The sequence below is a fragment of the Manis pentadactyla genome, chromosome 2 (assembly GCF_030020395.1).
Source record: "Manis pentadactyla isolate mManPen7 chromosome 2, mManPen7.hap1, whole genome shotgun sequence".
In the NCBI taxonomy this organism is placed as follows: domain Eukaryota; kingdom Metazoa; phylum Chordata; class Mammalia; order Pholidota; family Manidae; genus Manis; species Manis pentadactyla.
This window is the reverse complement of record NC_080020.1, coordinates 78635450-78649686: the sequence shown is the minus strand read 5'-3', so window position 1 is coordinate 78649686 and position 14237 is coordinate 78635450. Positions and strand designations below refer to the sequence as shown.

Here is a 14237-nt window from a genome sequence, read left to right as displayed (position 1 = left end):
TTTAAAATGATCAATAGGGAAAAGTAGAGTTTAAAATGAGCTGTTAGATCAGTAACTTTGTGTCATAGCTCTCTGTAGTAATGCTTTTGTCTCTGCATCTTTGTTTCCAAATTAATTGTTTTGGAAGTATTTTGAAGCTGACCAAATTATTCCCTACTCTCATTTTCTTGGTTATTTGCATTCCAAATTCCAAGAATAAGCTGTACTTTTAAAAGTGGTTCTATCTTTCAAATAAGTTACATGAAACTAAAAAAATGTTTATCTTCCCTTCCTTTTTTTTTTTTGGGTTCTCTTAGGTTTGACCTGTTTATGCTAAGGCAATAAAAACATTAACTTTCCTCTTCTCGTAGGTATTACCTATAATTAGCATCATCCCAATGGTGCAAGTTTTAAAACATTAATTATTTTATCACATGAAGGCAGAGTACATTATATTAGTGCCATAATTGCCACAGAGGAAAAAATTATTAAGAAATGATAGTATTTTAAATTACTAGTCAAATTAAAAAATGTTTCGGGTAGGATCATTTTCAAACTCTAGAGCAAAGATTCTTAAGCATTCAATTTTCTAGGTTTTTAATATGGTACAGTTTTTTTAAGCCATGTTATTTAAAAATAATGCTAAGATTAAAACCAACTGTGGAATATTAAGTCAAAGGTCCAAATTATGGCTTAATTTTTAAATTCACATCCTTGGGTTAGAGTTTTCTTATTAATCTTCTATAATAGGATTCTTATTTTAATATTTTACAAAATAACATATATTATTGTTATTCATTTTTAAAGTACTTTATTGAAAGACAGACGTGAAAGTCCAAAACTGCTTTAGAATGAGAATATGTAAATTGGACATTGCAGCCAAGTTATAAACTCCACCCTGGGGTGACTGCACACCCACCATACATACCTTTGGTTGACTTCAAGAAGTAACATGGATAAAAACTTAAGTTTTGTGCCTGACTATGGCTATGCCCAAATACATCGTCTGTCCTCTATGATGGCAGTTTGACCAAGGTCCATGTCCAATCTTATTTGTATAACTACCTCCCCTGCAGACGAAGTCTTTCCTGCCTTTTGGTACACAGATGTAACACTTGACTGAGTAGCAATTGCCCTCCTGTGAGGACAGACACTTGTATTTCCGGCTGTAAGAATTTTCTGTTAGAGTCATGTTTCAATGTCCATCTATACTATCCAAGATGTACTCCCAAGGCAGAGTTTCATATACTTCTTCCTTCTATTTTTTCCTGCTTCGCTGAGCCTGGTCTCCTCAGTCAGGGAAAAGAGTATGATTTTGCAATCTCTGTTCCTTCTGATAGTCTCCTCCATAGCCCTTTTCTACTCTAAATTCTGTATTCTTGCCTCCTTGCTCATTTCCCTAGCTACATACCATGAAAAAAAAGAGAGACATTTTGGAGAGTTAAGAGAAAAAAATTTTCCTATCTTAATTGTGTCTTGTTACTGACATGACATCACTTTACAGGCACTCACTTCCTTTTAAAACTTACTAATTATAATAGGTAATTTGGGTTTGATGTCTCAAGACTGCTTTTTTTAAGTGTTTAGCAAAAGGAGTTGTTATTATCATAGGAAGCTAAAGTAACACATTATATCTTTCTTGAGAGTCTCTTAGGAAGTAAAGTAAGATGTTGTTCAGTGTAATAAAAGAAAATTAAATAATTTCATAATTTAATTTCTTTTCTTTACTTAAAATTAAAATGTAGTAACAGTTTTGAAGGACAATGGTATAATTTGCCAGTTTTATTTTTAGTTTCATGTTGACTACAACATATCTTTTCTTCCTAGTGTTTTGATTAAAGTAATTATACGTAAAAGATCCAAAACTCAAAACTACGATTAAATTGCAAAATCATGCCATTTGTTAGGTGAAAATATCCCTTTAAATGGTGTTTACATTTTGAGTATATAGATTAAGGCCTGCTTTCTTTTCATAATAGTTGTCTTCAACTTTCTCAGAAAATATAGATTTCTTTGCAGGGAAATGGTGGGAGAAAAAGTGATTATCTTGATAGCTTCTAGCCAGATTGATGGATTCATAGACAATTCTGAGGCCTTTTTACCAATGAGAAGTTTAAGAACCAGAAAAGTAAAGTTGGTTGAGGGTCACATAGTGAGTGGAGGAAAGAGCCATGCTGTTTTCAGGAATCTCAAGAGATGACTTGTGTATTTGTGAATTCAGTAATGTGACTACAACCAGCAGGCCACCCCCAGTCAGCTCCTCAGCAGGGGAAAGCTGCTTATTTAAAATGCTCTTTTAGGCTTGCAGTTGAAGTGCTTCTGCAGGCACTGAGCATACTTTGGGTTGGGAAGTTTCCAAGAATAAGCTAAGAAAGCTATTGATTCCTTTTTTACCAAAAAGAAAATAAATATATAATGGAAAATCCCTCGAAGTGCTGAAAGGACTAATTAAGGGCACTTACAACAAGCCAACTGATTCTTAGCAAGCAAGCGCCTCACTGAGCCTCACCTGCACTGTAAGCGTATCCTTTAATCAAGTAGTGAAATCCAGGGCTTCATCGAGTGCCTATTCTGAGATGCTGCGGTGCAGGGAAGAGGGGTTCCCAGAAGGAATGTGAACGCTCCAGGCAGTCCTAGAAAGCATTTGCGTTTCTTTGAGCCCCACTTGGATTTATTCTCTGCTTCTAAGCTTTTCCTCTTGCAAACTTTACCTTTCTGCCTGCCTCTTGCCCTTTCTATAAACGTATACCACCGGCTGAGGGCTCTGAACACCGCCAGTGACAGGGAGGGCTGCTGTGTGAATCTTGCCCCGGTTTGGTCGTCCACCTGGAGAGGCCGCTCAGGCTCCCAGTGCAGCCACCATTGAGGAGCAGCCTGATGGGAGGTTTTACAGAATGAGAAAAACAGCATACTGTAGTGGGGGCAGTGGTGAGGGCTGCTCCCAGAGAATCTCTAGAAGTGTTCATGGCCTGTATTTCACCAATTCCTTTTTTTTTAAATGAAGATAATTTTTCATACTGCAGAATATTAAAAACATAACACTTTACACGACTTATGGATTAAACTATACTCATAAAATGGATAGCCTTAAATGTAGTAATAAGCCAGGAAGAATGAAATGAATTAAACATTAAATTCAAGAAGTTAGAAAAAGAATGACAAAAACTGTAGGAATGTATAAGAAGGAAATAAGATGAGAATAGACATTAATAAATTAAAATACAGAAAAACAGTAGAATTTATAAAAAACCAGCCCTAGAGGGAAAAATACCTAATAATCTGTTAGTCAGTTTAGTCACAAAAAAAAAGGGAGAAAGCACAAATGCAGAAAATTAGAAGTGAGAAAAAGAAATAACCACAGATATGGCAGTGTATCTGTTTCCCCCCATCCCACTCCTCCACGGGGAGAACGTCACCCATTACTTTCTAAGTGCCCTTCTGACATTCCAAGCTAAGGGCATAAACAATGCCCCTTCTAAATAAGGCTTTTGGCTTCATTTCCCAAATAAGACATGATTGAAGTAGAAAGAGAAGTGAAGGTAGCAGAAAAGGCCACCCAAAGTATCACTTGGGTGTGTTGATTATTTTGAGCTACAGGCACTTAAAAAACAGCAAATTCAGGGAGGGCCTTTCTCTGAACTTATCCACCTAAAGACAGATCCTCCAAAAGGCAGTTGCTTGTCATAATCCTTTCCGCGGAGTTTCATCAGCCAGGGAGGATCTCATCGAAGGAGAGGAGACTAGAAGTTGGCATTGCACCCAGACTAACTTTGTCACGATCCTGCTTCCCACCCATTCTTGTAAGGTTCCATTCACCTTCCCTAAAAATCATTCACTCTCCCTGAAAAGGCCTGTATCCTGCTCCCCCTCCCCTGTTAAGATGGTATTTAAGCCTGAATTCTAAGCCACCTCAGGGAATTTACTCATTTTTGCCTGGGTCTCTCTCATGTGTACATGAAATAAACATGCTAATAAGCTTCTGTTGTGTTGCTTTTACTAATCTGTCTTTTATTACAGGGGTCTCAGCCAAGAACTCAGAAAGGTAGAGGGCAAATTATTTTTCTTCCCCTATAGGAAGAATCCACAGAGTGAAATGAATTATTATTTCCTTCTTCACAATTAATTCTGACCTTCCTAAGTTAAAATGGCATATGTATATTGATGTTTTTATAGCCCTGACATCTTGTATGTTATATGCCATATCAACATCTTTTATCAAATGCAATGGGAAGCCGACATGAGTGTGTGTTTACAAATACTGAAATACTCAATGGCTGAGAGGGAGCTGCATCCCGGTTTTGTTCTCATGTTCCTGCTTTGTGCATAGGTCTGATGCCCGTCTTCATAAAGATGACACCGACATTTGCTTCAGTAAAACACTCAACTCCTGCAAAGTGCCCCAGATCCGTTATGCCAGTGTTGAGCGCCTCTTGGAGCGGCTGACAGACTTGCGGTTTCTTAGTATTGATTTCCTTAACACCTTTCTGCACACCTATCGCATTTTCACTACAGCAGCTGTGGTGCTGGCGAAGCTTTCTGACATATACAAGAGGCCTTTTACCTCCATCCCTGTCAGGTAGGCCCTCCTGTTCCCTGTGTCTCAGTGCAGAGGAGCAGCTCAGCTCTGCAGAGCTGCTCCCACAGTTTCAGCTTGCCTGGAACTTACCATGCTAGTAGAAGGGGGTGAGTAGAGTCCACAGATGGTTTCCAAGGGAAGAAATTGAGAACCCAGGACTCCCTAACTCGCCTTTGCTTGCTCTGTGATTATTTGGAAGCTAACTCTGTTGTTTTAGGTTTTTCTATTTTATTTTATTTTGTAATTACATGCATAAGAATCACCCCTGGGAGTCTTGTTAAAATGCAGGCTCTGGTCAACAGGTCAGGAGTGGAGCTGAGTTCTGCATTTCTAACAAGCTCCCCAGAGATACCAATGCTACTGGTCTTTGGACCACAGTATAGTCACAGGGGATTAGAAAAGGCCTAAAAAGTGTCTGTGGTATACAGGTAGTATTTAAATAAAGGAAATCTGCTAACAGAGTACTATATTGTGGCCTTTTAACATAGGGAGCATGTTCTTGAATAACATCAGGGAAATCATTTTCCCTTGACTACAATCTGTTAACAGCTTTTGCTCTTATTTTTAGGTCACTGGAATTGTTCTTTGCTACCAGCCAAAATAACAGAGGTGAACATTTGGTGGATGGCAAATCCCCACGCCTGTGTAGAAAATTCTCTTCCCCACCACCACTGGCTGTGTCCAGAACATCCTCCCCAGTGAGAGCTAGAAAGCTGTCCTTGACTTCTCCCTTGAACTCAAGGATAGGAGCGTTGGACCTGACCACTTCCTCAGCATCCAGCAGTCCTACTGCCACTCACAGCCCTGCTGCATCCCCACCACCACACACTGGTAAAGTACCACTGGATCTTAGCAGAGGCCCTTCTTCTCCAGAGCAAAGCCCGGGATCTGTAGAAGAGCATGCAGATAATCCCCGTGTGGATCTGTGTAACAAGCTAAAACGAAGTATTCAAAAAGGTATTATCCAGCTGCCACACCCCGCTTTTGCTTGTCACCTGCTTCCCTACCATTTCTTCTGGACCCTAGTTCCTTTTCCTTTATTTTACAACTTTCCTACTTTAGCATGGAAAATAGAATGAACATGATGGCTAAATAGAAAATACCTATAGTTCCCATCAGCCTTTGTGGAGAGGAGAGTCAGGTTAGCTGTCCTTATGTTTTCTGCAGCAAAAGGCTAATTGAAGTCAATTGTCCATGAAAGAGTAGCATTATCTGAATGGTAGCTTCTTCATGGAATTAGATTAATTCTGGTTGGGTAAAGAGCCTAACATGATACATTGCATAAAAGTAGATTGTGGGCAACTCTCATGCAAGGTTTCTCAGAGCCTTCTCCTCCCCCAGTGTCTACCTTAAGCACCTGTAGGTTTCCAGCCTCCCCTACTAGGGATGGCCTAGCCTGGAAACATTAAGGTGGCTTCTTCGGTTTAGTTACCAAGGCAATGCTCCATATGACAACAGAGATACAGGGAGAAAAAGCAAATCTGAGACAGTGTTCATTGTCCATGACAGCCAAAATGGTTTTTTAAAAAGGTAAATTAAATGATGTTTTCCTTATAAAATTCTCTAATGACTTCCCATTGCACTTAAAATACATTCCCCCTTCCATGGCCTTCAGATTCTATGAGACTTGGAACCCCTGCTTCTGCCATGCCCCCTCATCCGCTATGCCTCAGTCATATTGATTTCCTATTTGTATCTTAGAATTACCTTGATCATTTCTGCCTCTGGGCCTTTGCACTTGTTCTTCCCTCTGCCCAGATAGTCTTTCCCCATGTAAGCTCCATGGAATCAGCAGCCTCATCTGTCTTGTTCAGCTCTGCACCCTCAGTGCCTTGGCCAGTGCCTGGCAGGTAATCAATTTTCATTAAATGAATGAATCAAGCAAAACACTCAGTGAACTAATGGAGGGTCCTATGGCACATCACTTTATCTTCCTCAACTTGATACAATTTAGGGGTTGGAAGAGGTGATCCTTGTTGCTTTTATAATCCAGTGTTTTTGTGATGAAAATAAAAAAGGTTTCACAGCCAAATTAGCAAACAGCTTTTTTTCCCCGCTGTATGATAACTGATATATTTACTGATGACATTACAAAAATTGGGCAGTCAGTCAAAGTGCCCAGATTTCAAGTAGGATCACCCAGAAGGAAGCATAGACCCCTGCTTTTCTACCTGCCTGAAACTTCGATGTGCTTTCTGGCTCAGATCATTTAAATAAGCTTCCTGAGTGAAGCACTTAATGGAATTTTAACTGGAGTGGTTGTCATCATCAAAAGTAGCACCCTTTTAAACAAGAAATTCTTTAAGTTGACAAGTTAGCAACTAAGGAGGAGGAAAGAAGGGAGATAATTAAAAAGTCATTAGAACAACAAGTTTCAGCAGAGACATGATGGAATCTTCTAGGAGTATGAAGTGGCACACAGGCTGGCATAGCATAGGGGCTCTGTCCAGCCCCAGGGCTTGGAGACCTCTGTGGAGAAGGCGGCTTAGGGGGACCTGTCTCTGGCCTCCCCTCTGGGAGGGGGCACCCTGGGGAGTATAGGAGTTAGTTTCACAGAATATGTGAAGTTCTTTTGTTTCCTTGACTGGATTGCAGTAAACAGAAGGGGAGAAATCTGAAGATAAGTCTGGATTCTTGTGTTATTTTGAGTTAGGAAAGCTTTCTTTCCTTTCTGTCCTTTTTTTTTTTATTGGAACAAAGTTGATGTGTAGTATTATATTGTTTCAGATGTACAAAATAATGACTACATAATTATATACATTACTAGATGCTTGCCATAGTAAGTATAGTTACCCTTGTTATCATACCAAGATATTACAATATTACTGGTTATATTCTCTGTATTATACTTCCATTCCTATGACTAATATATTTTACAATTTGCAGTTTGTACCTCTTATCCCTTTCACCTATTTCACCCATTCCCTGACTCCCCTCCCTATGGTAACCAACAGTCTGCTGTCCATATTTATGGGTCTATTTCTATTTTGTTTGTTAGTTTGTTTTGTATTTTAGTTTCCAGATATATGTGAAATCATATGGTATTTGTCCTTTTCTGTCTGGCTTATTTCACTTTGAATAATACCCTGTGGGTCCATCTATGTTGTTGAAATGGCAAGATTTCCTTCTTTTTAATGGCTGAGTAAATTCCATTGTGTATATGTACTGCGCCTTCTTTATCTATTCATCTATTGATGGACATTTGGGTTACTTCCATAGCTTTGCTACTGTAGATAATCTGCAATGAACGTAAGTGTGCATATATCTTTTTACAGTAGTGATTTTGTTTTCCTTGGGTAAATTCCCAGAAGTGGAATAATTGCTGGGTTGTATGGTATTTCTGTTTTTAGATTTTTGAGGAAAATACTGTTTTCCATAGTGGCTAGACCAATTGACATTCTCACTAATAGTGTAGGAGGGTTTCCTTTTCTCCACATCCTCACCAACACTCATTATTTCTTGTCTTTTGGATAGTGGCCATTCTGACTGGTATGAGGTGATAGATACCTCATTGTGGTTTTAATTTGCTTTTCCCTGATGATTAGTGATGTTGAGCATCTTTTTCATGTGTCTGTTGGCCATCTGTATGTCTTCTTTTGCAAAATGTCTATTCAGGTCTTCTGCCCATTTTTTAATTGGATTCTTCTTATTATTATTATCATTATTGGTGTTGAATTGTATGAGTTTTTTACATATTTGAATATTAGGCCCTTATCATATATATCATTTGCAAATATAATCTCTCATACTGTAGGTCACCTTTTTGTTTTCCTGAGGATTTCCTTTGCCATGCAGAATTTTTTTAGTTTGATATAGTCCCATTTGTATATTTTTTGCTTTGGTTTCTTGCCCATGGAGATGTATCCATAAAGAAATTTTTCATGTGTTGTTCATGAGATTCATGTGTGTGTTTTCTTCTAAGAGTTTTATGGTTTAATGTCTTACATTTAGATCTTTAATCCATTTAGAGTTTACTTTTGTGTATGGCGTGAGACAGTGATCTAGTTTGTTCCCTTACATGCGGCTGTTCAGTTTTCTCAACACCATTCGTTGAAGAGACTGTCTTTTCCTCACTGTATATTCATGGCTCCTTTATCACATATTAATTGACCCTATATGTATGGGTTTATTTCTGGCTTTTCTCTTCTGTTCCATTGATCTATGGGTCTTTTCTTGTGCCAATACCATTACTGTTTTGGTTACTATAGCTTTGTGCTATAGCTTGAAATATAGGAGTGTGATACCCCTAGCTTTACTCTTCTTTCTCTATATTGCTTTTGGCTACTTAAATTTTTTGGTTCCATATAAATTTTAGAATTATTTTTCTCTAGTTCATTGAAAAATGCCATTGGTATTTTGATAGGGATTGCATTGAATCTGTGAATTGCTTTGGGCAGTGTTGCCATTCTGACAATATTAATTCTTCTTATCCATTAGCATGAGAAAGATTTCCATTTATTTGTGCCTTCTTCAATATCTGTCTTCAGTATCTTATAGTTTTCAGAGAACAGGTCTTCCACCTCCTTGGTCAGGTTTATTTCTAGATATTTTATTCTTTTTGATGTAATTGTAAATGGAATTGCTTTAATGATTTCTCTTTCTGCTAGTTGATTGTTAGTACATAGGAATGCAATAGTTTCTGTATATTGATTTTGTATCCTGCAACTTTGCTGAATTCATTTATTGGTTTTCATAGTTTTTTGGTGGAGTCCTTAGGGTTTTCTGTATATAGTATCATGTCATCTGCAAATAATGACAGTTTTACTTCTTCCTTACCAATTTGGATGCCTTTTATCTCTTTATCCTTTCTGGCTGCTATGGCTAAGACCTCCAGTATTATGTTTAATAAAGGTGGTGAGAGTTGAGCACCCTAATCTTGTTCCTGATCTTAGAGGAAAAGCTTTTCACTTTTTGCCGTTGAGTGTGATGTTGGCTATGGGTTTGCCATGTATGGCCTTTATTATGTTGAGGTATATTCCCTCTATACCTACTTTCTTGAGAGTTTTTATCATGAATGGATATTGAATTTTGTCAAATGCCTTTTTTTTCCATCTGTCCAGATAATCATATTGTTTTTATCCTTCCTTTTGTTAATGTGGTGTATCACATTGATGAGTTAGGAGAGCTTTGGGAATAAGCATGTTAGTGTCAGACATTCATGGCTCTGAGACTGGTTTGATTGCCCCTAGGGGTAGAATGAAAACACAGTAAAGTCTATCCAAGAGTCATTGCATGGCCTTCTCTGTGTAGGATGCTGTGCTACAGGGTCCAAAATGGTAAATAAGATGGTGCCTGGCCCCTTATACTCTAGTTATGTGTAGGTGATAGACACCACATAAATATAAGGACAGGTAGTATAAGGGGTATAGACAAAAGTGTTCTGGATGGTGAAAAGCAGGAGAGATCATGTCTGGCTGAGCAGAATCAGAACATGTTACTGACATGAGCCAAGAAGAACAGATCAGTGGGTTGGACACAGTTGAACTTACGGGCAAAGAGAACATATGATCAAAGGGCCAGTGTTAACCGCTAATGGTAAAAGCCATTTCTAAGAGCAAGAGATATCTTTCCTACTGAAAAAAACAGCTTTTGTCCAGTTCTGATACCATGTGCAGCCCTGTTACTAGTTTTCCTAGGGCTCTCTAGCACTGAGTACTTTTTTTTTAACTCTCCTAAAGAATCTTTCTTTTCCATCTCATTTTCTTTTTTCTCCTTCTCCTTTTCCTTCTTCTTCTTTTTTTACAATCTTAACTATTTTTAAGTGTATAGTTCACTAGGGTTAAGACCATTCACATTGTTGTACAATAATCTCCAGAACTTTTTCATCTTGCAAAATGGAAACTCTATACCCATTGAACAACTCCCCATTTATCTTTCCCTTCAGCCCCTGGCAACTACCACCTGCTTTCTGTTTCTATGGGTTTGATTTCTTCATGTAAACGGAATCATAGTATTTGTCTTTTTGTGGTTGGCTTATTTCACTTAGCACCATGTCTCAAGATTCATTTATGCTGTAGCATGTGCCAGGGTTTCTCTTTTTTAAGGCTGATAATATATGTGTATATGTATGTAGATAGACAGATGTAGATATAGATATTCCATATTTTCTTTTCCTATTCATCTTCTCATGGACATTTGGGTTGCTTATATCTCTTGGCTATTGTGAATGATGCTGCAAAGATCATGAATGTGCAAATATCTGTTGAAATTCTGCTTTTAATTCTTTTGGATATATATCCAGAAGTGAGATTGTTCGGTCATATGATAATTCAGATTTTATTTTTGCGGACTCTCCATTCTGTTTTGCATAGTGACTGCACCATTTTATATCCCCACCAACAGTGCACAGGGTTCCAATTTCTCTACACACTCGCCAACACTTCTTATTTTATGTTTTTATGTTTTTTTAATAGTGGCCATCCTAAAGTGTGTGAGGTGAGAATCTTTTTTCTTTTTTGTAATTCTCCAGAGATTGCATTTTAATTTGGCTAAAGCCTAGTAGTATGGATATTATTTTTCTTTTTTAACAGGGAAGCTAAAGAAAATCTATTCTTTTCTGTATTATGGTCTAAATACATGTCATAGTTCTAGAGGTCCTCAATCAAGCTGCCTATTGCCCACTATAATCAATTCTTCCACTTTAACTTGCTAGACACAGATTGTTCCATGTTGGCCACCAAGTTCTCCAGTTCTATTCTTCAAAGCCTGAGTCCTGTGTGTATAGTGATGGTTCAATGCTATGTCCTAAAACTTTTTGGGCTTACTCTAGGATGGAGGAGTGGTCACTGGTAAGAATCAGAAGTTCTTTCCCTGGAGCAAGGTAGACTCAGGGAACCCAAGATACATGAGAAAGATCTGGATCAAGCTCCCTGAGAAGGTCACTGAAAAGGCTGTAAAGACTTGTCAGTGTGGATGTTGGACATGGGTGGGGTCCCCACGGATATAGCTAGTGGCCACTGGAGAGTTTGTCACTTGGCAGCATCAATCACTGGTGACCTGGGCCCGCAGATGGAGAGCCCGTGAATAGTGTAGCAAAGATGGTACGTTCTGTTTCACCTTAGAGAAGTAGATAAAGTTGAGGGCTTAATGCTTCTGTTTCTCATCGGATTTTCCCAAAACAAATGATTTGCAGTAAGGTTTTCAAGGGTTAGTTTATCCACATGGTTCACAGGTTACAAATGTCATTTTGCTGTTCCAGGTTAAATTCAGAGCTCCTCTTACTCTGGGTGGTGGGGAAGTTCCATCATTGTGTCCAGGCAGGGCCCATGGCACTGGATGGGGCATGTTAGAGCCAACCTCTGCTCCAGACATGTCAGCTCCACTGTCCTCTGTTTCTTAGTCACTCCCACCCACTAATACACACACCCTTATCTCTCATTTTTGTCATGACTGTGCCCCAAGTCTTTTCATGAAGCACTTTGTTCCCAGCTCCTTCTTTGTATCTTTCTTTCTTTTCCCTTACTGTAGTGGTCTTCTGATCGCTCTTAATATATTTACTTCTCATCTTGTTCTTAAAACTATTTAAGATGGTAGCTCAAACGGGCACGTGGTACAACTGGATTAAGAATTAAATAAATGAGGAAATTAGGCCATGAAGAAAAATTGTGTGAGGCCAAGGGTATGGTCAGTGAACAAAAGAATACTGTGTGGTCCTCTGCATTTCCCAGAGATGCCCTGATCAATTACATGATTCATATTGGAACCTAAGAAAAGATTGGTGTACAAGCACAATTTTTCCTGTGGATCTTTGTAAAGGAAGCACTGTAAGTAGAAGGTTCAGTATGAACAGTCCTAGGAAAGTCATTAGTAAAACACTTCAGTGTTGGTCTGACAAGTTCAGCATGTGTGTGTGTGTGTGTGTGTGTGTGTGTGTGTGTATGTTTGATGTCTGTGGAAGCCAAGAGTGCTGCTCTAATAACTCTGTCTTGAAAATTCCAGTTGGCAAAGAAAAGGGAGATGCTGATCTGTCTTTAATTTGAAAGATGTTTGCGTGCACTTTGCATAATATTAACACTTAAAGCAGTTGGCAAACTTGAATAAGAATCCTGTGCCAACAGTTTATACATTTTCTGCTTTTCACTAGAGGATACAACTCTGTACAAGCTCATTGCATAATACCAGCTTTGTCCATTAGGTCCACATGAAGGCCCTGGGTGTGATTAGCAAGGCAGTTTCAGGGTATGCTTGTTGAAAAATGCTAGTGCCCTTTGTTGCAATTATAATTCCAGCCTTGCACTATTTCCTGGCAGAAGGACTTAAATGACATGACAAGAATATGAAATATCCCTCAAAATGAGCAAAGCTATGAACTTCTGAGGGAAAAGACAATGCAATATATCATCCACCCCTCCCCCTAACCCAGTCCCCAGATCTGTTCCAGGCTCACCGATATTTATTAGGACTTTCCTTTTTTCCTACTAGGCAGTCCCCACCTTCTTCTACCCTGGATTCTTGTAATGAGCACAAACATTAGCCCAACTCACATCCAGACTGCCCTCAATGATGGGATCTCAACAAAAGTCAGACGGACAAAGGCACGAAGGGCGAGTCACAGGGCTGTGCACTGTGTCTGGGCCCCCTACCCAATCAGTGTTCGCGGGCAACCTCACCTCTGCGTTGCTGCACACCCACATCACTAGTGTCTGTTTCTGTGTTCTTAGTTTGAAAATTGCCTGCCTGTGGGCTGAAAGTGCTCCCAATTTTAGCATTTGTTTTGAGCCCACATCTGCCCACTCATCCTGCAGGCAAAGCTGTTTGCATGGAACTTGATTGAAAGTGAACATGCCAGAAGGAAATGCTTCTTTCTCCCCACCGTGCTGGCATGGTTTCCTCTCTCTGTAGGTGCTTTTTTGGTTTTTGCAGTGTTCTTTGCTTTCCTGTTCTTTCAGTGGACATTCAGGAGGCCTGTCCAACTCTCTCAATGGGAAGTTTTGGGGTTCAGTGTAATTGCTGACTAAATGATTTTCTCATTTGCCTCAGAGGAATGAATGGTTGAATCAGATCAAGGACATGCATTTGATATTCTGCTTGCTCTTGCAGAGCAGATGCCTTCCGTTACTGAAATTTGAGGGAGTTATTTAGAAAATAATAAAACTAACAGCTAAGCACTGATTTTTTTTGTCTGCATCCTGCATCGTTGCCAGCTTTACTGTAATTATGTCATTCAAGAAAAGATTCGAACCATTTCCCTTCTCTGGCCCCTTTGTGTCTCAAAGGAGCCAAATTGTGGCTATAATTTTAAGGGAGAAAATCACATGCAAGTGTAAAAATGGCTTTATATGAAGTCATTAGGGGTTCTGCAAAGTTTACTGAGTGCAATCTTGAATAGGATGGCAAAGGGTGTTGAGTAGTTCTGCTGACAAGGGAAATGTAAAATTAGTGGAGGTATTCACGGGCAGGACTGAGGGGTGTACACAGCATTTATGAGCTTTATGAGCATAGAAACAAACAAAGCTACTTGGTCTCGGGTCTCAGGGAGGCCCGTGTTGGACACATTCCAATTCTTGCTATACCACTCTTCAAAGGTGAATTTTTATCACATTAAAAATCAGCTAGAACATGATCTGTCTCTGGATGAAAACATTAGACCTCTGACCTTTTCTGTAGCTATTCCAGGAAAGACATGTTCTACATAAGAAGGGCATTAACACCTCCCCACAATTTTTGTAAATGTTCTCCTCTT

At 39.1% G+C, this 14237-nt stretch overlaps 1 protein-coding gene across 3 annotated transcripts in view; it reads left to right on the top strand.

Annotated features, from left to right (window-relative positions):
• RASGRF2 (Ras protein specific guanine nucleotide releasing factor 2) overlaps positions 1-14237 on the top strand; it is a 222706-nt gene that overhangs the window by 119185 nt on the left and 89284 nt on the right. For all 3 annotated transcript variants that reach the window (XM_036914180.2, XM_036914178.2, XM_036914177.2), the window contains exons 14-15: positions 4307-4555; positions 5124-5512. In XM_036914180.2, the coding sequence (XP_036770075.2) occupies positions 4307-4555; positions 5124-5512 (638 nt within the window). The remainder of the gene's footprint in view (positions 1-4306; positions 4556-5123; positions 5513-14237) is intronic.